The sequence below is a fragment of the Rhinopithecus roxellana genome, chromosome 18, assembly GCF_007565055.1.
Source record: "Rhinopithecus roxellana isolate Shanxi Qingling chromosome 18, ASM756505v1, whole genome shotgun sequence".
Classification (NCBI taxonomy): domain Eukaryota; kingdom Metazoa; phylum Chordata; class Mammalia; order Primates; family Cercopithecidae; genus Rhinopithecus; species Rhinopithecus roxellana.
In genome coordinates this window covers 98,005,669-98,032,493 of record NC_044566.1, presented here as the reverse complement: position 1 = coordinate 98,032,493, position 26,825 = coordinate 98,005,669, and the positions used below count along the sequence as shown (strand labels likewise).

Sequence of the window (26,825 nt, the reverse complement as noted above, 5' to 3'; positions counted from 1 at the left end):
GTAGGAAATTATTTGAAAATAGATTGCAATAAACTTAAATGCATATGTAAACTCTAGAGCAACCACTAAAAACAATAACATAAAGAGGTGGAGCTAAAAATGTGATAGAAAAGATAAAATGAGATAAGAAAATATATTCTGTTCACTCAAAAGGAAAAGAACATATGAAACTAATAGAAGACAAATATCAAGGTGGTAGCCTTAAAACCAACCATATCTATAATTACATTAAATGTACACGGATAAAACTCCACATAAAATGACAGAGAATGTCAGCTGAGCATTTAAAAAGCCAGACCCAAGTAGATGCTGCTTACAACAAAGACTGTAAATACACAGAGAGTAAAGATACTGAAGATTCAGATATTATAAGCCAGCGTGACCTGTCATTTTTAGAACTCTATACTCCACAGCTACAGAATATACATTCTTTTTTTTTTTTTTTTTTTCAAGTGCACAGGGGACCTTTACCAAAGTAAAGTAAATGCTGGGCCATTAAAGAAGTCTCAATACATTTGAAAGGTTAGAAATATTACAGAATATGTTATCAAATTATAGCCAAGTTAATTAGAAATCAGTAAGTTTTTTTTTTAATCCCTAAATCTTTAGAAATGAAGTTATATACTCCATAATAACTCATTACTGAAATATTACATCAGAAAGTCAACTCATGGGCCGGGTACAGTGGCTTGTATCTGTAATCCCAGCACTTTTAGAGGCTGAGGTGGGAGGCTCACTTGAGGCCAGGAGTTCAAGACCAGCCTGGGCAAAATGGTAAAACCCCATCTCTACTAAAAATACAAAAACTAGTTGGGCGTGGTGATGTGCGCCTGTAATTCCAGCTACTTGGGAGGCTGAGGCACGAGAATCGCTTGAACCTGGGAGGTGGAGGTGGCAGTGAGCCGAGATCACACCACTGCACTCCAGCCTGGGCGACAGAGTGAGATACTGTCTCAAAAAAAAAAAAAAAAAAAAAAAAAAAAAAAAAAAAAAAAAAAAAAGAGCCAACTCATAAATACTCTGAATTGAAGATAATGAAAACACAACATATCAAAATCAAGAGAAAGTATAATTTTAAATGCATATATTATGAAACAAATGAAAACCAACAGATTAATGTTAAATCTTAAAAAGCTAGAGAAAAAGATACATTAAATCAGTGTAAACTTAGAAAAATACAAGAAATTAATGAAATAGAAAATCTACCAACTACAGAGAAAATTACAAAATCAAACATGAATTCACTGAAAAAAAAAAGGAAATTGATAAACTCCAAGCTAAAATGATTGACAGAAACAAATTATCAGTGTCAGGAATAAAAGAAGAAATTTCACTATAGATTATAAAGACATTAAATGGACAAATGTGAGATTATGAACAGTTTCATGCAAAAAGTTCTCCAGTGAAGACAAAATAAGCAAATATATTAAAAACTACACTTTGCAAAACAGGAAATATTCACAAATGCCTAGTATTAAACATATATAAATACACTTATGTATATTAAAAACTCCTAAAAAATCAACAAGATTTTTAAAAATATGTTTTAAAAAGTTGGCAGAAGATCTGAACCAGTATTTCAGAAACTAAGACACATGAATGGCCAATTAGCCTGTATGAAAAAAGCTCAATATTAATCATCAAGGCAATGCAAATGGTTCATCTATACCCTACTAAAAAGAATAAAAACAAAAAGACCGATCATACTAAATGATGGCAAGGACGTGGAGCAACTAGAATGCTCACATATTGCTGCTGCGTGTGTAAAATAGTAGAACCATTACAAAAATCCTTGTCATTGTTTGATTTTTGGTTTTTAAAGTGAACTTTATAAACCCAGCAATTCCACTCCTATGAATTTTATCCAAGATGAATGAAAACATATATAGCGTACCCATAAACACTTCTATAAGAACATTCATTGCTAAAAACTGGCAACAACTCAAATATCCATTAATCAAATAGTAGATAAATAAATGTTGATGTCATCATACAATGAAATATCACTCAGAAAAAAAAGAAAACAAAGAAATGAACCACTGAAACATACATAGAACTCAAAAACATGGTGAACAAAAGAATCCAGTCACAGAAAAATTATTGGTTCCATTTATATGTAGTTCAAGAACAGGAAAACGAATTGATGTTGACAGAAATCTGGAAGAGGTGTAGGGGTGTGAAAATTGACTACAGAGAGGCAAAGGAGACTTCCTGAGGAGATGGAAATGCTCTACAGCTTGTTTTAGAGGATGGATACCAGTATGTACACCATTAGTAAAATTCAACCTAAAAAAAAAACTGTTTATTTTATTGTATATAAAGTATACCTCAATAAAAATATTGATAGGGTAAAAAACAATATGACAGTAGAATTCCATTCCCATCCTTTTGGCCATGTTCAGGCAGAGGTTGGGCAGTGTATCAATACACAACCATAACGCTAAGAGATGATCTCCTCAGGTGCATTGAGGGTGGGGAAGGGGGCAAATGTGACAACTAATGGTAACTAGTCTGTGTGCCCTGGAACAAAAATGGCTCCTGATCCATGTTTGACACATGTCCCATAGTGGGCTGGCCCTTTGCTAAGATGCTCAAGCAGCACTATCGGCTTCGTGACTCAAAGCAAATGACAGAGAACACTAAGTCAATGAACCCAGGGAAAGGGCTGAAAGAAAACAAGTGAGTCACGAAACTCACAAGTAGAAGAGATTACACTTACCTATGCCCCACATCAGATGGAAGTGATAGATCCACATATAAAACAGTGACTGCAAGATTTTAATAAAACTGAGGCAAGTTCTCCAGTCCAAACCTTTTTTTGTTCCTCTTATCAAGAAAACTCAGTAGGCATACAGACAAAAATGAATGTAATCAATCAAGAATAGCATAGAGAGAATTTAAAGGTCCTCAATTAAGTAAACATTTAGCCATTTTCCTCTCCCGGGTAATAAGTGTCCATTTTATCATTACTAAGGAGGCGAGATGACAAGAGAAAGCACCATGAATGGCCACTATTGTTTTGCAATGGATATCATCCAATATGCCAGAATGGAAAGTTCTACGCTCTGCTGAATACCACCAGACTTGATAAAACTGAGATTCTTAATTTTTTTCTTTAGGTCTTAATTAGCTTCTTGTTAAACTACAAACACATTATCATTGGAGCACACATGCTAGGAAAAACTGGAACACTGGTTGCCAGCCTGAAAGCCTGGGAGGGTCCCCAGTGATTAACTGTCACCACACTAATGGTGACAGTACTGCTTTCTACATGTGCTATCACACTGGAAAAAACCCAACCATTGCATCTTTCATTAAAAAAGAAAAGGTAAAGGAATTGTTCAAGTGGGCCTGTGTGCATTCTATCATCCTGATCTCCGAAATCCAGGGGTCAAGGGTTGGCAAATATTTCCAGTAACACATGTCATCAACTGCCCTGTCTATTAACAAGGAAATCCACTTTAATGTGGCAGTTGGCATGAATCATTATCTCTAGCGCTGGCATTTTCACAGACCAGTCCATCCTTATAAATGCACTGACTAAAACTCTTTTGTTGACTCTGAAAGCATGAAAATGCTGTGATTCAGTTAAAATGGATGAGTTTACTTTTAAAAGAGTCAGTAAAACAGAGATCTTTCAAATGAGGGCAAGCCGACCTAACTAACGATCTCTTTTGTCCAATGGGGATTTGAGGGTAGGAGTTGGGGGAAGGGGTGAACAAACCTCAGAAATCTCAAAATGACAAAGTCATTGTTCAGTGTGCTTTCTACACACTTTCCCTGACATCTCTACACAATGAAATGCAAGGGTCAGTGGCACTGAGACAAGTCAAGGCAGTTCCACTCTTTTGCTTCTATAAAAGCGAGTGACCCAACCTATTATACTCAAGTCTTAGGATGGCTTTGTTCTTCACATCCAGATGCAGCAGCTTTTTCTCCCTCCCCTCATCCTGCCCTCGTACCCCCCGAGGGAAGAAATGACTGAGGATACCTCCTTCACATTTTTTTTTTCTTGAGCATTTCACTCCATAAAGCTGCAGTCAACGTGTTTTGTTTGTGGGAGGAGGGACTGGCACATTCAGTGGTGGTCTCCACTGCTGCCTGCATTGGTGGCTCAAGTAGCCCCAGGATTAGTCCTTTGTGTTGCATGAAAGGATATGAAAAGTCAGTTATTTAAGCTCAGTCAAGCTGCTGATTTTTTTTTTTTTTTTTTTTAGATGAGGGGTGTGTAGGGAAGAAAGGTTTTGCAATTCAGTGTACCTCAATAAATTACAGTAGTTTGCTGAGGGCAGCTGTGTGCAAGTTAGCATACTCAGAGCACTCCCAAATTTAAACAGAAAAAAATTAAAACACCTGAATCCAACCTCTGCATCCTACCTTCATTTTTCATTTGTTTTTTCTAGTAGGAAGACTTCTTTGAGGCAAAGATTTTAGCTAGCAGAAGTCTAGATAACTCAAGACCCCATACTCAATGTTATCAAGGGCCAAGGAAGTTTCAGGAATATTATGAAAATTACATTATTATGAGAGATTTAGTGCTCACTGGCTTATTCTGAAAACAACTGATTTTGATACTGTGATTCCAAAAGAGAAAACAGCCATGAAAGCCTTCAGGGATAATAAACCTAATATCTGGAATACAAACTCATGTCCTGATATTGATGGATCTGGTAACTGTCTGACAATTGCCTTAATGCAGCATAATGTCATTGTCAGGCTATTTCTGCTACTTAAAAATATACGTGGTATTTAAAAAATAACTACCTTTTATTTCGAGAGCTTAGATGTTATGCTAAGAATGTTATTGAAATGACTTCATTTTACCCTCACAATAACCCTCATGGAATAGGCAGAATTTTCTCCATTTTACAGAGATGTATCATGTGGCTTTGTGAGGAAAGAGAAAGTAAGTGGTGGAGCTGGGAGTCAAACTTAAGAAGGATGATTCCAAGGCTCTTCCATTCCATCCTACACTACACTTGAAAATTTTTATTACTATTTTTTCATTCTTTTGAGTCTGGGTCTGGCTCTGTTGGCTCAGGTTGGAGTGCAGTGGCACAATTGTGGCTCACTGCAACCTCGAACTTCTGGGCTCAAGTGATCATCCTGACTCAGCCTCCAGAGTAGCTGGGACTACAGGCACACATCACTATACCTAGCTAATTGTTTTATTTTTTGTAGAGACGGGGTCTCACCATAATGCTCAGGATGGTCTCAAACTCCTGGGTTCAAGAGTTCTTCCCAGGTCGGCCTCCCAAGTTGCTAGGACTACAGCCATGAGACACCATCTCTGGCAAAGTCTTTTATTATTTTTATAGAGAAGGGGTCTATGTTGCCCAGGCTGGTTTTGAACTCCTGACCTTGACCAATCCTCTCGCTTCAACCTCCCAAAGTTCTGGGATTACAGGCATGGGCCACCACACCTGGCCCCTACATTATACTTTGAAGTTATTTACTTACTTATAAGTGATATCTAGTCACTTTTTTTTTTTTTTTTTTTTAGATGGAGTCTCACTCTGTGTGGAGTGCAATGGCACAATCTCGGTTTACTGCAACCACTGTCTCCTGGATTCAAGCAATTCTCCCTGCCTCAGTCCCCCACGTAGCTGGGATTACAGGTGCCTGCCACCATGTCCAGCTAATTTTTGTATTTTTAGTAGAGATGGGCTTTCCACATGTTGGCCAGGCTGGTCTCAAACTCCTGACCTCAAGTGGTCCACCCACCTTGGCCTCCCAAAGTGCTGGGACTACAGGTGTGAACTACCACACCTGGTCCAGTCACATCTAATCTTATTCACCGTAGCACACTCAACACTCACACTTTTAAAATCTGAAACTGGGCCAGGCGCAGTGGTTAATCCCAGCACTTTGGGAGGCCGAGGCAGGCAGATCACACGGTCAGAGTTTGAGACCATCCTGGCTGACACGGTGAAACCCCATCTCTACTAAAAATACAAAAATTAGCGTGGCATGGTAGCATGCACCTGTAGTCCCAGCTGCTTGGGAGGCTGAGGCAGGAGAATGGCGTGAACCCAGGAGGTGGAGTTTGCAGTGAGCTGAGATCGTGCCACTGCACTCTAGCCTGGGCAACACAACGAGACTCTGTCTCAAAAAAAAAAAAAAAGATAAAGGAGGGAGTACAGGAAATGAGGCAGTTACACAGGGTTGTAGGGTTGTGAAATCACAGCTATCTGTTTGGGAACAAAAGAAAGATGGTATTGGTGATTCTGTTCCCAAGGTTAACTTTCCCTTTGGCATAGGGAGTTTGGGACCTGAGATTCTATTTTTCTTTCTCACACATGAAATAAGGCATCCACAGGCTTTGTTGTCTGAAATCAAATATATGGGGCAGTGGGGGAGTTCAGATCCTTTATTGATAGTTTTTAAGAGTATTCAGGCCGGGCGTGGTGGCTCATGCCTGTAATCCCAGCACTTTGGGAGGCCGAGGCGGGTGGATCACCTGAGGTCAGGAGTTCAAGACCAGCCTGGCCAACATGGTGAAACCCCATCTCTACTTAAAATACAAAAATCAGCCAGGTATGGTGGCAGTCACCTGTAATCCCAGCTACGTGGGAGGCCGAGGAAGGACAATTGCTTGTAACAGGGGACAGAAGCTGCAGTGAGCCGAGATGGCACCATTGCACTCCAGCCTGGGCGACAAGGAGTGAAACTCCTCTCCTAAAAGAAAAAAAAAAAAAAAAACCTAGAGTATTCAAAGTATAAATTGCGGTAGAAACATTCCATTTAATTAAACCACGAGGTGTTTTTATTTCACAAAAATAAAATATTTATGCTGTTTAGTGTATATATTTATAGTATTTAAATTTAACTCTTTAGTATACTTATGTAACTTTCTATAAAGAATGCACTTCCAATGAATAATATTAGTACAATGTAGAATCACCAGTTGTTACAACGTTTTAATGTAAAGTTATTTTTTAACACTAACTGGAGAAATGTGCATTTGCTTTTGCCACAGTTAATTCTTCTTCCTTGTTTACACAGTATTACCACAGAGCTATATATGTCACAACCTGAACAAAGGTACATCAAAATACTGTAGGTGAAGACATAAGCTGGGCATGGTGACTCACTCCTGTAATCCCAGCACCTTGGGAGGCTGAGGTGGGTGGATCACCTGAGGTCAGGAGTTCGAGACCAGCCTGGCCAACATGGTGAAACCCCGAATCTACCAAATACCTACCAAAAAATAAAATTAGCCAGGCATGGTAGCACATGCTGCTACCATGTAGTACATGCTGCATGGTAGTACATGCTGCTAATGCTGGTCCAGTCATTAGCACACACCTGTTGTCCCAGCTACTGCGGAGGAGGCTGAGATGGGAGAATTGCTTGAACCTGGGAGGCGAAGGTTGCAGCAAGCAGAGATCACACCCCTGCACTCCAGCCTGGGCAACAGAGCGAGACCCTGTCTCAAAAAAAAAGAAAGAAAGAAAAGAAAATCTAGTGTCCTCTCTCTCTCTCCTGAGCTTCCTGATGCTCATATCTAAAAAACAGTCACAATTTCTCTGGTACCTGGGTTTGAGACCAGGTTTATCACAAAACCAGGAAGGAAGTTCTTTAAATGAGTAGTCTCCACAGTTGGGAATCTAACAGACCACTCAAAATGTCTAAAAGAATTTTGGGGAAAGGAAACTAAGTTTGTATACCTTTAATTCTAAAAACACAGGGCATAAGAAAAAAAGGCTAGTACCACAATTTCTGAAAGGTTTATATCTAAAATATCATAGGTTCATATTAAATGGCATCATATAACTTTCTAGAGGGAGATGGGTGGGCACTAGATAACAAAATAATCTATTATTAGAGACTTAGTGATAGATATGGTTTGGCTGTGTCCCCACCCAAATCTCATCTTGAACTGTGGCTCCCATAATCCCTACATGTTGTGGGAGAGACCCAGTGGGAGGTAACTGAATCAAGGGGTTGAGTTTTTCCCATGGTATTCTCATGACAGTGAATAAGTCTCATGAGATCTGATGGTTTTATAAAGAGCAGTTCCCTTGAACATGTTCTCTTGCCTGCCACCATTTAAGACATGCCTTTGCTCCTCCTTTGCCTTCCACTATGTAAGGCCTCCTCAGCCATGTGGAACTGTGAGCCCATTAAACCTATTTTCTATTTTTTTGAGACAGTGTGTTGCCTAGGCTGCAGTGCAGTGGTGCGATTTTGGCTCACTGCAACCCGGGTTCAAGTGATTCTCTTGCCTCAGCCTCCCAAGTAACTGGGACTACAGGTAGCCTGCTCATGCTTGGCATCTCTCTTCCTGTGGAAATGTCACTTTGTTCCCTTCTGGAGACCTGGCACCTGTTCCTCCTCCATACAATGTGCCCCTCCCTCAACCTGCCCCTATATCTTCTTTGCATGGCTGTTTCCTTATTTTTCAAACTCAATGTCACCTCCTCCTTGACCATGCTGGTCCAGTCATTAGCAAACACTTTCCTTTGCTGAACACACTAGAACTATACTAACTTAGATTATTTATGTTTATTGGTCTGTTTACTATCGACCTCCTGCACTAGAATGCCAATTCCTGGAAGCTGATACCTGGTTCACTGCTCCATGCTCTAGATCCTGGAAAAGTACCTGGCGTACAGGAGGTGTCCAAGAAATAGTGATTGGTTCAATGACTATGAGTGAGGTTTAAATGAGATGGGGCAAGTGAAATATGCTCAGAGCAGTGATCAGCCTGGTGTTATATGATCTCTTCTTTTTCATAGGACCTAGAGATTGTTTTATTACAGAATGGAGTGGTAAAGAAAAGCATCACTAATGGGAAAGAGAGACTTTCTCTGGTCCTTAAAGGATGAAGAATTAGGAAGTTACATTTGAGAGTGAGCCACAGGTGTGCAAACACACACACACACACGGGTGCCAACAGTCTAGCATGCACATAGTTTCTCTCCAAAATTTAAAGAGAGATTAGATTTAAGGATCAGAAAATTTGAATTTTGCTCTCTGTATGTCCTTTGCAGCCACAAATCAAAGGGAGGCAAAGCAAAACAAGTCTATTCAGATATTTATTCTAACATACGGCTGCACTGTGAGAAGAGGGTTCGAGTCCCCACTGTAGCATTAGGTATTTCATGGCCAGTCTTGGAGGAAGCCATAATTGAACTTAAAGTGAAAGAGCTAGGATTGGAAATTTGTCCCGTGCTGAGACCTTAACCATTCTCTCCTATAGCATCCCTTCTATTGTAAGTCTTATTACATGGCATGGTAACTGCTTTCTATCTGTCCCTCCCAATAGAGTAAACTCAGAGAAGAAGGGAATTCAATTTCACTTAGTCCCATATCTCCAAGCCCAGCACGGGGCCTAGTACACCGAGACACTCAATAAATACTTCTCAGGTGGATGAAGATAAAGGCACTATCTTTTCCACCTCCGCATACTCAGCATATAGTAGGAGCTCAATAAAAAGCTGGTGGGAAAAAAATAAAAAAGAAGACATGTAATAAGAATGAGACATATTGGTCAGGTGCAGTGGCTTGCACCTGTAATCCCAGCACTTTTGGAGGCCGAGACAGGCAGATCACTTGAGGTCAGGAGTTCCAGACCACCCTGGCCAACATGGTGAAACCTCATCTCTACCAAAAATACAAAAATTAGCTAGGCATGGTGGTGGGTGCCTGTCATCTCAGCTACTCGGGAAGCTGAGGCAAGAGAATTGCTTGAACCCAGGAGGCGGAGGTTACAGTGAGTCAAGATTGCACCATTGCACTCCAGCCTGGATGATAGAGCAAGACTGTCTCAAAAAAAACAAAAAACAAACAAACAAACAAAAAAATGAGATATATTGAAAAGAATTACAAATTCTTTTCACAAGTCACATATTTGTAACAGAAATGTTTTCCTTTTGGGAGAAACTTTGAGATATTCCCAAATACATCTAGTTGTAAATATAGTCACAAAACACCATATCTGCCCATTAAATACTACAAATAAATTTGTACTATCAAAATTGTTGAAAACTACTGATTCCAAATCATTAATATTAAATTTCTAATTAAAATGCTAGTAAGATATTATTAATACAATTATTACAGATAGGGTACCTATTAATCCAATTATTATTTTAAGAAACTGGAAGAAGAGATTCATGATACTGGCATTGGTGCTGATATTAGGAAGTAATCAAGCACTTCTGGCCGGGCGTGGTGGCTCACGCCTGTAATCCCAGCACTTTGGGAGGCTGAGGCAGGAGGATCACGAGGTCAGAAGTTAGAGACCAGCCTGGGCAAAATGGTGAAACCCCGTCTCTACTAAAAATACAAAACTTAGCTGGCCAGGGCAGTACACACCTGTAGTCCCAGCTACTCGGGAGGCTGAGGCATGAGAATTGCTTAAACCTGGGAGGTGGAGGCTGCAGCAAGCTGAGATTGCACCACTGCACTCCAGCCTGGGTGACAGAGCAAGACCCTGTCTCAAAAGAAAAAAAAAGAAAAAAGAAAAAAAAAAACGGAAAAAAAAAGGAAGTAATCAAGCACTTTAAAATGTGAATGTTGACTATCACCTCTGTTTTTGTTTGTTGATTTACACAAACATATTCTGTTTTGAATCCCAAATTCCTATTCAAAGAATGTGAGTTCTAGATGAAGCTCTTTATGCTATTTGTATTTCAATTCTTTATGAAAACAAGATATTCAGTTTTAACCTGTGAAGAGCCATTCTATGTTCATAAATGACTTGGCTTTAGAAATATTGTAGATGTTCAAAGTTGTTACAATTTTTGAAAAAGCAAACAAGAAAAACATGTTTGAACAACCCTTTATAAGCCAGATATGCACTGCCAGCCTTGGCTAAATTATCTGATTAGCCCATGGCAACCCTGAGGTAACTGCAGACTGTTCATTTGTATTCTATAAGTTATTTATTTCCAGTGATATATTTATATCTTATGATATATTCAAAAACTTCCCTTAATTCTGGCTTACCTTTCAAAAGGCCTAATCAAAAATCTCACCCTTCTTTATTCACTACTGTTGCACACCTGAGCCAATCTGAGTTCCAAAGTGACACATTACCCACTACCCCTCTGGGTTTCTTCCCTTAATACAGGACAGCAAATGACACCCACTTTTAAATTACTGGTGTCACTGTTCCCCATTGGCAATGAATGCCAACAGCTAACTGTATAAAAACAAATGAAAACTCGCAAATACAAATATTTTATTGAAGTCCAAAAATCAAAGTTAGGTTAATTGCCTCTATCTGGCCAGGAAATCTGGTCACATGTAAACCAGAATTTCCTTAGCTCAGCAATTTCATCAGGGGAGTAATAAAATCTGTGCGTGGTTTCAGACTTGCTTCTACAGAGCCTATATTCTAGACATCAAGCCACAAGCAGAGGGTTCTCCTCTCAGATCTACCCCTCCAGTCTTTGGCAAACTCAATTGGAAACAGTTCAGTTCGGACCCAATGGTCCACAGTTCCAGACTCCTACTTATAAAACCAATAAAACAATCACCATCACACAGAAAACGTAATCAAACATGGATGCTCTGGATTAAAAAGGTCACATGAGGCCGGCTGCAGTGGCTCATGCCTGTAATCCCACCACTTTGGGAGGCCGAGGTGGGTGGATCACCTGAGGTTAGGAGTTCGAGACCAGCCTGAGCAACATGGCAAAACCCTGTCTCTACTAAAAATACAAAATTAGCTTAGAGTGGTGGCAGTCATCTGTAATCACTGCTACTTGGAGGTTGAAGCATGAGAATCGTTTGAACCTGGTGTGGGGGCGAAGGCTGCAGTGAGCTGAGATCATACCATTGCACTCCAGCCTGGGTAACAGAGTGAGACCATCTCAAAAAAAAAGTCATATGGATAAATGCAACTACATTATTTATTTCTATAGCTATTTGATTTTAAATCTCAGCTTTAGTAAGAATAACAACTCAGCAGTCTTAGTCTGAACCTTCTGGTAAGTGCAAAGTTTCAACTCCCTCTTCATGAAGATACCTAACTTTTCTGTGGATTTTAATCTTCATTCTGTTTGTTACTATACATCCTGCCAAAATTCTTTCTGGCTCAAGAATACCATCCGTAGTTGGTAGTGAAGATACGTAGTTCCCCTGTAGATCAGTCAGCTAGATAACACCAAGGGTAACATCTTGACAAAGAAATTCCCAGTTTTTTTAAACTCAATTGTTTCAGTCAATCTTCGCTGCTGGGTTAAGAAGGGCCTACTTTCTGTGAGTTTCTCTGGGCATAGGAGGAACTGCTAGTCACTGTGATTATCACCCACTGAACCTGATGAGAGCCATCAAAACCCAGGGCCCTAACGTTCGAAGCATGTTTTGCTAATGACATTAAACACAAAGTCATCCAGGAAATTTCCTACTATCTGAATTTTGAAAGGGGCTAAATAAACCCTGTAGAAGAATTGATGCGGTAGACAAGAGGCCTAAAAGTCAACTCCATTTCAGATGCCCATGCAATGGAGAAGGCTACTATTCACACAAATAAGATCATGCTTCCTGTATGGCTCACCCGACTGGTACTAGAAATAAATTTTAAAAATTTATCACAGAACTGAGTCAAAGTAGACAAAATTTCCTTTGCAAAACAAAACACCCCCCTCCTTCCCCCCCAAAAGATCAACGACTTCAAGCAAAGCCATGAGGTGAACAAAGCTAACTGTCATTTTGACCTTGCTTTGCTTTAATTCAGGAGACTACTTAGAAATGTACCGAGCAACCCCCTTCATTCGGCTCAGCTAGCAGAGCTAATAGGCTTCTAATTAATTTCCAGAAGATTGCTGTTATAACTAACAGGTTTTAAACATTTGGTTGATTGGGGAAAATGAATTGAATATAATGTATTTGATTTGGAAAATTAGTTTTCATTCTATGTGCTTACCATAATAGTGTTTATTTTAAGTTTACATGATTCCATTAAGAGTCCCAGAACACCACTGGGCTGTTTTCATCCTTACAGAGGCCTAGGCAACTTAAAAAAAAAAAAAAAATTACATTTCGATTTTTGTTGGCCTTTATTTGAGGGCAGGTGTGTGGCTTTAATAAAAAATTTTCACCTCCTAATATAGCAACAGGCCCAAATACTTCAAAATGATCCTGGCGATACCTCAGTCAAAAGCCCACTCATCGAATGCAAATCCCCAGCAGAAAGGCTCGGCACACAAAGTAAGATGAACCAGTTACTGCATTGTTTACCACGTTTCACTTGATTCCTCCTGACAACCATTTAAACAATGAATGTTGGGAAATGTCCCTCAAAGAATCAACAACAATGGCAGGGACCAGAGCTTTTATATTTAGCTAATACTATTTTTAAAAGGAGAAAATATTTCTTCCTGAAGGGATTATGGGAGGCCTTATTAAAGACACCTGCAAACAAAACAAGAGACAATAGATCTTTATCATAATTGATAACTGAGTTATCCTTTAGATAAAACTCCTTTCTTAGAGACAATCACATTAGGATTTAACCTCTGCTATAGATTCAAGAAATCAGCTAATTGGGGCCAGTAGGATTCCACAATGTTAAGTTTACCAAGGTTATGTGAGTGGATAATCAAAAATGCCCTTGTCTCTCTGGTTAAATAGAAGTACAACGAGACTAGAATTTTCCCTCCTCATGCTGCTAAGAAATGTTTTATATTGACATCAAGTAGCATCCATCCCTCTTGCCTCCATATGTGAGACAAAGCACACGAGGGATTCTAATTATGACCGCTCACTCTGCTAAGTACATAGTGGGCCAGCCAGCTTCGGAAACTCAACCTCTGCCTAGCTTGCAGTTGCAAAGAAACAGAACCTTTCACAAAATCTTCTCGAAGTAATTAACAATCCCTGTCAAAACGTGTACAGACAATCATCTGCATTCTGTGAAAACCAGGCAACTGTTCTAGTGACGGCTTCTGAGGGATAAATAATATAGCTAAACCCAGGAGGGCACATTTTAAAAATGTTTGCAAACGAAAAAAAAAAATCAGAGGTCCTTGTTTGCAGTAAAAATAATCTACCTGTGAGTCTCAGCTTACTTCACCTCAGTAAACAGTGGATGCCTTCGCCCATGGGCTATGCTGTCTGCAGTCACATGCTCATTTGCTGCCTTGCTGTGTGACAAACAGGAATTCCTACAAGCATTTCAAGCCTATGACTGACTTTTCTTACAAAGCTAATTTTCCAAATTAAGTAATTTTGGTTCCTTTTACAACAGTGGCTCCACAGGAGATCTAAAGCATCTGAGCACTGAGAAAAAAACAGGGGTAGGGGGACCACAGGATCAAGCCAAAATTGCAGACCCCAACTGTAGTATTTCTACTTAATGGCCTTAAATTCACCTAATGATTAGAACTACTGTAAGTTGGCACTTAGAAAAACTCAAAGAGGTTCACATTTCATAAAGCATTAGCCACAGCAGCTGAGACTTTGGAATATGTATAGCTTTTAATAGATGCATTTCCAAAATAAACACTTGCGAAAAAAACAAAGTGCCCCAGCTTGAACCACTGACAAGCAGACAAAATTAAACAACAGGAAAAAATAAAATAAAACCAAACCACATGAGCAAGAGTACTGAATAAGGAGATGAGAGAGGAGATGACCCAGCATTATTCTTTAGAGCCTCAAGTTCACAAACAAAAGAAACGCTTTACAGAAGGTATTTCTGTAGGATTGTTGGTTTTTCTTTTTTAAAGACAGCTTAAGACTTCGAGCAATCAACGTGTGAAAACAAAAAAGACATTTTCTGAGTTGACTTTGATCCTGTACTCACATTGGCTTAGATATCCTTGCCTGTAAAGGCTTTGTATCCGCAATAACTGCTCTCTATTGTCCTTGTTAATAAAGTATTATTTTCACCTTATTATTACTAATCTTTTCTTTGTAAGTAACCACACCTGCTTCTATCCAAAAAAAAAAAAAAAAAGTGCCTAAGTATTTGCCTTTGTGGTAATACAATGCATAATTTAGTTAATCTAGGCTATCTTTCCGTGAGAGGTGATTGTTTCTATATGATGAAATGTGTTCACAGTAAAGCACAATCCATGCCAGATACCTAGAGGCAGACAGAGAGCCACTTACCAAGCATGAAGCTGCTTCAGACTAACCCCGACAAGACTGTATAGCCACTCCCACACGCAAGGTATGACTCACGCCAACTTCGCCTCTGAATTATCACCGCGCCTTTCTTTTACAAACATGGCCTTTTATTAAGTTAACAGATTACACACAGCCAGGCCAAGAGTCCCACCCCCAGCCCCCATGAAAAGGGCCTGAAAAAATAGGAACTTCCGTTTTCCATTTGAGATCCTGATGTTACTCTCAACGTTACCTGGATGAAATCTAAAAACGTCAGTGGCAGTAAATCATCCAAGTGTCCAATGTCTTTGGAGAAACGATTTAAAATTCTTCCTGCAAGAACAGGATATGAAAAATTACTCATTTCCCCAGATAGACCCTTTAAGAGGAACAATTCACAAACAAATCAAAACAATATTTTAAATGCATATGTATTCAATATATTACGCATTCATACGAAATAAACCAATGTCAGTAGTAAAGAAAAAGAAAATAGGATGATACCTAAAGAGAAACAAAAATATCCTCAAATGGCAGCGGGCAGGGAGCTGAAATGTGGCCCTGATTTTAAAAGAATTAAGGAAAAAAAATCTTGTGACAGTAACAGGAGGGGATGGTGGGTTCTAGAATGTTCCCTCCTTTTAAGATCCAATCTAGGACTCCAATCCAAGTGCAAAGTAGGTAGATGAATGTACATAAATTGATCCTAATTATTTCACTAATTTTGCTTTACCAGCATTTCTTTTGCTAAGTGACATGTTTTTATATAAATATAATGATAACCTCTGTATTTTTTTTTTTCCCAGCCTGGTTGATTGTACCTCACATTTTTGGGGAAACTTGGGATCCCATCATTTTCCAAGCTGTGAGTTTACTACTGGCAAACAGGTTGTCATTTTCAGATGTGCAAACAGTATGACAAGAACAGGTTTATTCTTATCTAAGAACACAAGAGGAAATTATGCAGGAAAACAGAAATATTATTTAATGATTGAAGATCACTGCTCAGCATCGACTTTACTTCCCCTGTCAAGTAGAATCCAAGAAAACATTATGTCATAAAAGCGTCAGAAACAGATCAAACCTGGTTTCTAATAAATATCTATTCTTTCAAATGATTTCCTTCAAAAAAAAAAAAAAAAGGTATCTATACACACATAGCCTATGTGGATGTAGGTGACCCCTGAGAAGTTGTGTGTCTGGGCCTCTGAACTTCTTTTCTAATCAATGCTTCCGGAAGCCCTGCTTACAGATGAGATGTGCTGCCTCCTAGGGTTTGTCAGGATTGACTTCGTCCTGGTGCCTTTATACCAGGCCGCAAGTGGACCGTGAATGGTCAGAGGCTGGGGACGGAGCTGCCTCCCGCTGCCGGGGCTAATGCAGCCTCTGCGGTTCTCCCAAGGCATCCAGCTGGCCAAGGGAAGCACAGGGTGTGCAAGTAGGAGCTGCACCTCGATTTTCCTGTCTCAGGCTTCAGACACGCAGACTCCAGAAAGCATCATTCAGTGACACCTTTGGCAAGCCCAGTGACAACTTTTCTGAGCCTCTAATAACACCTCCTTTAGAGGGTTGTCCTAGGGATTAAATGGGCTCATGCCTGTAGAAAAAAAAACAAAACAAAACAAAACAAAAAACCCAGGCACAATGCCAGGTACTTTTTCATGGCTGCTAAAAAACCAAAACCAAAAAGGTGCGACGATGACTATGACCCATAGGTTCTGCAGCATGCCACCGAGGAGGAAGCTCAACTTTTCAAATGCAGGTCCTGATGCAGTGGCCCTGGGGAGGAGCTGGAGACTGCATTTCCAACCAGCTCCCGGGGACCCTTCTGCTGTTTGCCAGATCACGCTATGCAGGGTGAGAGGTCAGGCTATTATTTTATCAGCTGTACTTAAGAAACATTAAAGTTAGACGAGTATTTTTCTTACAGATTCTTATGGATCTTGTTTGTCATCTTTCTTGTTATTTTTTCTCATCTCAACGTATCAATACCAGAACAAGGAAAATATAAGCTAAAAAATTAAAGACATAATTAAAACATGAATTATTTCTTAAATGGAAAAGTTAACAATGTTATAACATAGGCAATATTCAGAAACATTGCAAGTACAGTTCAGCTTTTAAAAAGTTGAAAGCAATATTCAAATTAAAAAAAAAAAGAGGCCAGGGATGGGGCTCATATCTATAATCCCAGCACTTCTGAAGGCAGAGGTGGGAGGACTGCTTGAGCCCAGGAGTTCAAGACCAGCCTGAGCAACATAGCAAAACCTCATCTCTACAAAAAAGAAAAGAAGGAGGAAAAAAAGATAAAAAGGTTACATAAATGATGAGTATGTGAAAACCAACTCTTTATCTTAACCATTTGGGAGAATGTTAAAATCTGAGAGACCCATGGTTGGAAAACAGCATAAGATACAAGCAAAACAAAAACAACTGAGAAAGCCCACTTCCTCACACAGCTACGCCAATAACTGAACTGAATGTCAAAGATCAGCTGAAATAGAAACTCTTATCAACAATGATCTGAGTGTAGAAAGTATAAGATTAGAAGGTTCAATAGTTACTTTCTTGTTCTAAGAAACAATTCAAAGACTGGTGTTTGCAAAAAGAATATTTTCTTGTTTTAAACTTTTTTTTGAGATGGAGTCTCACTCTGTTGCCCAGGCTGGAGGAGATCTCAGCTCACTGAAACCTCCGCCTCCCAGGTTCAAGCGATTTTTCTGCCTCAGCCTCCAGAGTAGCTGGGATTACAGGCACATGTCACCATGCCCAGCTAATTTCTGTATTTTTAATAGAGACAGGGTTTCACCATGCTGGCCAGGCTGGTCTCAAGCTCCTGACCTCAGGTGATCCACCTGCCTCAGCCTCCCAAAGTGCTGGGATGACAGGCGTGAGCCACAGCACCCAGCCAGAATATTTTCATCTGGCTTCGCAGTAGACTGTCATAATCAGAGCTGTGATGTCAAGTTCACAGCCTCATAGTCATTTCCCCAGAGGTCTCCAAATCAAACACTTATGATAAATTCCCTGCATGCACATGCCACACCTCTTCATCCAAATGACACGTGGTCCCTGCTGGAGCATCTCCAGGGATGTCGAGGGAAGAGGAGTCACTGTTTCCTGAGGGGACCCAATCTATTTTCGGACTGTTCTGTTAGACAAGGCTTGCTTACATCAAACCAAAGCTTGCCTTCCGGGAACTTCCAACCATTGCTGCTGATTCTGGCCTTACAATCATACAAAGTGAATGGAATTTCTCTTGACAGGGCAGCTCTTCAACTACTTGAAGAAAGTTAATCACAGGTTTTCCAGACTTCTCACAGGCACCTATCCCTTGTGTACCTCCATTATCTCTCGTAACACACAGGGTCCTATCTTGGCCATTGCCTCAGCACACAGTCAGGTAGCCAGCCTCTCTGAATGCCTGGTACCCAGGATAAAAACCAATACCCCAGGTATTATCTGCATATCTCAGGGTCAGGATATATCCCATGACTAACCCCACAATCATGTAAATTCTTGCAGCCAGATCACATTTTGGACTCACATTTAATGTAAATCCACACCACTCCAATCCTGCATGATGGCACAGGTAGATTTTTGGGAGCTGGACAACTCACAACAACTATTGAGAGTGCATCCCCATGGACCGCAAAATTCAATTTCTAAGAGGTATCTCAAGGCATTAATAAGTGCATCAAAGATGGTCAATGTGGTATTTGGCAAATCAGAAGCAGGAAACAACCAAAATGTCTGAAAAAGGTCTATAATAAGTTATGAGCACATTAAAACTTTCCTCTGAGAGAGACAGAGACCAAGCTCCTTTGAAGTCGTAATACCACATACACAGTCAGGTTCCTCCTAACTTTTCTCCACAAGATAGAATATTATGAAAGGTGTTAATGAACTTTTTGTCAAAATGCAAATTAATAAACGACTCTATTTTACAAACTGATTCTAGAATCTAATCTGAAGTTAAAGTCACCTCTGGAATTCTAATACCTCTCCCATAACTAAGACTTCTCAGTTCCCTTATAACCAAACTACAAGTTAAAACTTGTAAGTTCCCATGTCTACCGTGAGCCCCATTCTTTTTTGTAACAAAAAGTATTAAATATGAACATATTGAGGTATATTTGCAATGATGCATATTTTACATCTCATAAAATTCACCCATTTCAGGCATCCAATTCAATGAATTTTAGTAACTTTACTGAGTGATGCAGTCATCACCAAAAATAAGTTTCAAGACATTTTTATGCCCCCAGTAAGCTCCCTCATGCCACTCACAGTGCCTCTCTATGCCCACTCCAGCCTCAAGCAACTACTTCCTGCCCTTTGCCTTTTCAGTATCTTTCATGGAAAAGGAATCACACAATATGTGATCTCTTGTGTCTGGCTTCCTTCCCGTATCTCAAGGTTTTGAGGTTCACCCATGATGGAGAGTGTGCCACTCATTCCCTCCTGGGGAGCCCATTCTGTACCACAAAACCGGTCTTAGGTGTCAGCAAAAAAGACCCCATCAGGCCATGCCACCTCTGACCTTGAAGGTAAAAGTAGATGTTTAGTGAACTCTTCAATACTGTAAACTTCTTTACAGGTATCCACACTTACAGCTTCACTGATGGTTCTGAAAGCTAATACTTTTGATAAGAATTGGCCTTTGAGTCAGGCGCAGTGGCTCGTGCCTGTAATCCCACCACTTTGGGAGGCTGAGGCAGGTGGATCACAAGATCAGGAGTTCAAGACCAGCCTGGCCAAGATGGTGAACTCCTGTCTCTACTAAAAATACAAAAAACTTAGCTGGGCATGGTGGTGGGCACCTGTAATGCCAGCTACTTGGGAGGATGAGGCAGAGAATTGCTTGAGGTTGGGAGGCGGAGGTTGCAGTGAGCAAAGACGACTCCATTGTACTCCAGCCTGGGCAACAGAGCGAGACTCTGTCTCAAGGGAGAAAAAAAAAAAAAAAAGAATTGGCCTTTGACATTCCTGCAGAGAATTGGAAGCCAGAAGTGCAAAGAGAGGGCGGACTCTCAGGTACCCATCGTTGATGATAGGTGGAGTGTGCAAAGGTAAGATGGGGAAACCACCATCTTGAGATGTGAGAAGTAGAACGTAAATCCAAGCAGTCTGTCCCAAAGAGCAGAGTCTATGAAATGGTGTTGAGAGAACTGATGTATGTACTCCCAGTACAATGTGGTGCCACATGGCAGGGCACAGACTGGTCCAGAGTACAGGCTGTTGGGTGGAGCCTGGAGACAGTTGCTGGGCTGAAAAGGATGACAGCATCCATGACACTGTGGTCTGGGAGGAGAGGAAGCCATGTGAGGAGCTGGGCCAGCCTGGACATCCTGTGTCACTCAGCTTAGACCAAAATGAGAACCAAACAGAAGCTCCAGAAGTCCAGTATTGTGGTACATCTCATCAGAACAGGCCATCAACATGGCAGAGGCTCACAAAAGGCATGAAAGAGAAAACGAGGCAGGGATAAGACATGAGGTCCTTGTCCTCCTTGGAGGCTCAGTAGCAACAGGACTCAACAATACAGGGCAACTCACCCAACCTATACTGACACACAAATTCCTGACCTACAAAATGGAGCTGATGACATTTGCCTGGACTACTTCACAGGGCCAACGATCACGAGGATCAAAGAGATGGTGATTATGAAGCGATCCTCTAAATTCTAGAGTAGCTCACATGGGTGAGGTGTTCTTTGCATTCTTATTGTAGGATTATAGAGTTTAAACGGGTGTGAAGGATCCCCAGGGCTAATAACATTCAAGCTTTATGTTTTTTGTTTGCTTGTCTGTTTGTTTGAGAAAAGCTCTCTCTCTGTTGCCCAGGCTGGAGTGTAGTGGCACAATCAAGGCTCACTACAGTCTCAACCTCCCTGGGCTCAAGTGATCCTCCTGCCTCAGCCTCCCAAGTAGCTGGGACCTCTGCTGCACCACCATGCCTGGCTAATTTTTAATTTGTTTTGTAGAGATGAGGTTTTGCCATGTTTCCCAGGCTGGTCTCAAACTCTTGAGGCTCAAGCAATCTGCTCACCTTGGCCTCCCAAAGTGCTGGGAATACAGGCACGAGTCACAGCGCCCAGCCTCAAACCTTGTCTTATGAAGATTCTGAGATTCTGCCTTGAAGAATCTTAAAGAAGGAGACAGAGGATGAAGAGGAGGCCAAGCACACCCAACCCCAGACACCTCATCTCCCCGCTTCGCTGCCTTTCCCCTCTCAAACACAGGGTCTGACATTCTTTGGGACCTTCACATAGAGATCGCCTCTGAAGAAAGGTTTCTGCAGGCAACAGAAATGTTCACAGCACTTTGTAGACCAAACTCCTCATGTTAGAGATGCGAAGACAAAAGCCAATCTTGCTCAAGGTGATGCAATATTTTGTAATGGGATGGGTACTCTCTGCCAAGCCATTCTGGGATTTCCATATGGCAGAGAGAAGAGGAATGAGAAACCCCACTCTTCAGGGCAACTTCCTTCAATATCCTTTGCTTCATCTTATTTTTTTCTAAGGATAAAGCTGTTGACCATTTTTTCCTTTTTCTGATTCTCTTCTCGAACTTTGCTCACTTTCATTTCAAGGATTTCCTGTTTGCTTATGTATCCCACATCTTATCTGTACTCCTGATCTCCCAGCCCAGGGCTTACTCAGACACTCAGTTACCCTACAAAACATCTTAAGCTCATCTAAATAAACTAAACAGATCCTTTGAAATTGACCCACAACAACCCATGCCTAACTTCTCAAACCCTACCTTAGACCTATGCCTAAATAATACAGCATGAAAACTTATAAGTCATTTTTGACTTATCTTTATCTTACATAATTACCAGCATGTCTTTACTTTTCATTTAAAATAATCTCATTTACACCCTTATTTATTCATCTGTCAAATCAAAGCTATTAAGTTTTTAGAAACAGTGAGGAGAGAAGAGGTAGAAGAGAGGTCTCTTCCTAACCTCCCCTTCATTCCTCCTGGCCATGCGTCCTTGTTCCCATCATGGGGCCTTCTCTCTCTTCCATCCACCTGTCATGAAGGTCCTCAGTCCCTGCTTGCCTCCACCTACCAGGATCGTAGCCTTAGCCCTTTCTCCTCCATGGAACTCTTACTGACAAATGTAGCTCTCAGGAACCTGCCACTAATGCGAGTGCCTTTGTCTATACTGGACCGGCTGTGGATAACCTTGCTGCTTTTCTCAGAAACCCTCCCCAGCTAGGGAAGCCAACCCCAACTCTACCAAAAATGCAAAACTTAGCCGGGCATGGTAGCACGTGCCTATAGTCCCAGGACTAGCTGCCAATAATTCAGGTTTCTACTCTCAATGAATATGAGACTGTGAAAGAAATGAAAATATGAAGCAGAAGCACAATCCAAAGGAAAGATGAGAGGCAAAGGGAAAACGGGCTTGGCCCATCCACGAGCTCTGTGACAATGGCTCCCAGCTGCAGCTTACAGGAAGGTCAGCCTTGCTTCAGCACCCGGTGCCCTGCTTCCTTCCCATCAACCCCTTCTCATCCACAATAAGCTGAGTAGATTCTGCTCCCAGCAACCCAAAAGCTTTGACCAGAACAATACCACATGTCCAACGAGAGAATGAGTGTCTAAACTTAGATGGAGAAACGATGAATTTTGTAAACTGAAATTTCCAAATTGCTAACTATCCTTTTAATTATCAAAGACCTTATTTAAAAAAATTTAAGTTGTTTTGGCCAAACCTTTTTCATGTAGATTAGAGACTTCTCACTTCTTAAACAAAAGACACACAGCATAAAGATATCTTTTCTTGGCCGGGCACCATGGCTCATGCCTGTAATCCCAGCACTTTGGAAGGTGGAGGCGGGTAGATCACTTGAGGTCAGGAGTGTGAGACCAGCCTGACCAACATGGAGAAAACCTGTCTCTACTAAAAATAAAAAAATTAGCTTGGTGTGGTAGTGCATGCTTATAATCCCAGCTACTCAGGAGGTTGAGGTAGGAGAACCGCTTGAATCCGGGAGGTGGAGGTTGCAGTGAGCGGAGATCATGGCACTGCACTCCAGCCTGGGTGACACGAGACTCCAACTCAGAGAAAAAAAAAAAAAGACATCTTTTCTTGATAACCCAGAACTAACACTTTGAGGATCATTATTCTGACCTTTTCAATGTGGCAATGATCTTAGAAGCTGCTAGGTTACTTGTATGTACCCCTATGCTCCCAACTACTGTGGTTTTGTATTATTCAGTTTTCGGTCAACAAAACCTGCCTTTTCTACCTCCATTCTTACTTTCAGTGGTGAAGAAGGAGGAAACCCTACAAATCAGTAGTTAAAACTGGGCCTGACATAAGATTCAATATACTATCAGCAAAGACATAGCAATGTTCGTGTTTCCAGGGTCAGTTTTCAGAAGCTTTGTTGGATGACAGACTTTCAGCTTACTTCCTGATTTCTCCTAGTCTGGATGTGTTGTCAGAATATATCCTAGCTTCACCTATTTAGTATCTTAACTAGTTTTTGATACTAGTTTTCGATACAGTTGACCCTTGAACAACATGAGTTTGAACTGAGGGAATCTACTTGTATGTAAATTTATTTCCACCTCTGCCACCCAAGACAGCAAGACCAACCCCTCCTCTTCCTCAGTGGACTCAGGTGTGAAGATGAGGAGAAAGACCTTTATGATGATCCACTTCCACTTAATAAATAGTAAATGCATTTTTTCTTCCTCATGATTTTCTTAATAAAATTTGCTTTTCTCTAGCTTACTTTATTGTCAGAATACAGTACATAATACATATAACATACAAAATATGTGTTGATCAAGTTTCATGGCCTCCAGTCAACAGCAGGTTACTGGTGGTTAAGTTTCTGGGGAACTGAAAGTTATACTCAGATTTTTGAGCATGTTTGCAGGGAAGCAGGGGTGCAGCACACCTAATCCCCATGTTCTTCTAGGGTCACCTGTTTAGTAGACTTAATTATATATACTTTCCACACAGGATATAACAAAGTGCCTAGGGAGTGCTCAAACGACATGCTAACAACATGCCATAAATGCAGCCATTTTCCAACTCTTTTTTAAAAATGGGAAACCTCGGCCAGGCACAGTGGCTCACGCCTGTAACCTCGGCACTTTGGGAGGCCAAGGCAGGCAGATCACCCGAGGTCGGCAGTTGGAGACGTGTCTTGGCTCCTTTCTACTTACACTCATTAAATGGGAGTATTGGCAATCTTTGCACAGGGGACTATTGTCTGTTTTGTCCCGTGCACTTTCCCTAGGGCCTGGACCAATGCTTAGCATATATACTGAGTGAACAAATAAAACAAGCCCTTCCACTACAAATATTAAGTGGTCTGTTTTCAAATTTCAAGGCTCTAGTTGCAATGCTTGATTATTGCATTCAGTCTTTCTGGCAAGTGTTTTCCAATTTGGGAACATTTGTTGTCATGAAGCATCTGCCATGTCATCCTTGCCACTGTCTTTGCACTGCTGTTGAGCCGATTTATTTGCTTGTGCTCCTTCAAAGCTCCTTCAAAGGGCATTTGAATGCAGTTACAGACCGAGTTTGGGTACAGCAACTTACAGAAGCCAACATGATGGCATGAAAGCATTATAGAAAGCAAAGAAATCCAACATTTCAGAAAAGGAAGAGAGCAGGAGAGGAGATAGCAGACCCCAGGTGCTGGGTTGGGGTTGGGGATGAGGAGGGGACCTGACAGAGAATGGAACAAGGGATGGAAGGACATGGAGGGGACACAGACCACAGGAGGGTTGGAGAGCAGGCAAGGAGAGCAGATAAGAAGCATGGCAGAACAGACAGGACAGGAAGCAGATCACAGGCAGAGATAATAAGGATATCACAGGTAACCAGAAGAGGAGGGAAAGTTCTGGCCTAGCCATGGCCTAGCCTTATTTAATTCCTCTGAAGCTAGGAACTCCTCCCAGAACTTAAAGGTAAAGTCATATAAGAGATATTTTATTTAAATGGTAGACTTAAAAGGGTGCATCTGGCCAAGTGCAATCAATGGCTCTTGCCAGTGCCTTGGGGAGCCAAGGCGAGAGGCTTGCTTGAGCCCAGGAGTTTGAGGCTGCAGTAAGCTGTGATAGCGCCACTGCACTCCAGCCTGTGCAAGAGCAAGCAGGACCCTCACCCTTACAAAATAAAATAAAATAAAACAAAATTAAAGGTACACCCTAACTCAGACCATTTTCTTAAGGCACCACATTTGGCACACAAGCCTAGAAGAGTGAACTCAACACTGCTGCGGAAGAGGATGACAGACCCCCAGAGAGAGAGACCCTCAAAGAACCTTTGTTGCTTGTCACAGCAACTATGGGATAAAGCACCTACAGTTGCCTGTCTTTCCTCTTCCTACCCCACCTGAATGCTTACACGCCAAAGAGAGACAGAACTGTGGTTCCAGGTAGCAGGTCCCGGACATGACGCATGCTCACTCCAGTGGCAGCTGTGAGATAAACGCAGGGAAAAGCAGTTTGATGGGGAAAGCCACAGGCAGGCTCATGGATGCGGTGGGAGAGGTGTCCCAGTGGCAGGGCAGACACCTTACATTGTGAGAATTTTGTATCTCCTAGGAGTTAAGCTAGAATCAGGACTGCAGTAAATCAACTAGGGATTATAGTTATCCTATAGTGAAGGAAAGCCTCTCTAGAATAAATATGCTGTGTTTTCAAAGTGTAGCTGTTTCTTGACTTTTCATATACTTATGACATATTTTTGAGAAAGTAATTTCCAGGTTTTATTATGTGACATGACAAATTGGAGAAAATGAGTTTCAAAAGTATGTACGTGTTCTTTCCTTTTCTAATCAGATCCTTCTCATGTTTTCCCCCAACTGGAAGATGGTAGGTGAGAATGTCTACACTAAACGACTTGTAAAAAACCCAAATGGCTTCAAGGCAAAGGGCAACCTCATCATCTGTTTCCTACATCCAGCATCAAGTTTTCCTTCCTCTGGGTAACAATAATCTCTTACGTTGTACTCATTCCTTTCCTGCTGCTCACCTATCAGGTAAGACAACTATAATCGCTCATTAGAACCTGCTAATTGGAATTAAAGTTTTACTTGTTTCATGACTTAAAATTGATGCTTGTTTGATGTTGCTCTGGAGTGTGTGTGTTTTTTGTTTTGTTTTGTTTTGTTTCTTTGAGACGAAGTCTCACTCTGTCGCCCAGGCTGAAGTGCACTAGCATGATCTTGGCTCACTGCAACCTCCACCTCCCAGATCCAAGCGATTCTCCTGCCTCAGCCTCTCAAGTAGCTGGGAATACAGACGTGCACCGCCACACCCAGCAGATTTTTATATTTTTAGTAGAGACGGGGTTTCACCATGTTGACTGGGCTGGTCTCAAACTCCTGATCTCAGGTGATCTGCCCACCTCGGCCTCCCAAAGTGTTGGGATTACAGGCGTGAGCCACCACACCCAGCCCTCTCTGAGTGTCTTATGATCACACTGGTAGCAGGTTAATAGATACATGTTAAGTCAGCACAGCATGTAGAGCAATACAACCCGACATGAGCACACACGCAGGTGGCAGAAATAAGAAAGCACAGACCATGCCCAAGGCAGGTGGCAATGAGGAAGGCACAACAGCAGGGGGGCATCACCAGCTGGTGGGAGTTACCAGGGTGAGGCAGGGTCAGCCCTCGTGGGAACAGGGCCTGAGAATTTGGAAAGAGGGGAGAAAATGTATTGATGAAGAATGTAGACTTTGATCAGGTGAAAGGAATGACATCCATCAG

At 41.2% G+C, this 26,825-nt stretch overlaps 1 protein-coding gene across 2 annotated transcripts in view; it reads right to left on the bottom strand.

Moving 5' to 3' along the window:
* ABCC4 (ATP binding cassette subfamily C member 4) overlaps positions 1 to 26,825 on the bottom strand; it is a 292,989-nt gene that overhangs the window by 79,842 nt on the left and 186,322 nt on the right. For both annotated transcript variants that reach the window (XM_010358905.2, XM_010358906.2), the window contains exon 20: positions 15,320 to 15,399. In XM_010358905.2, the coding sequence (XP_010357207.2) occupies positions 15,320 to 15,399 (80 nt within the window). The remainder of the gene's footprint in view (positions 1 to 15,319; positions 15,400 to 26,825) is intronic.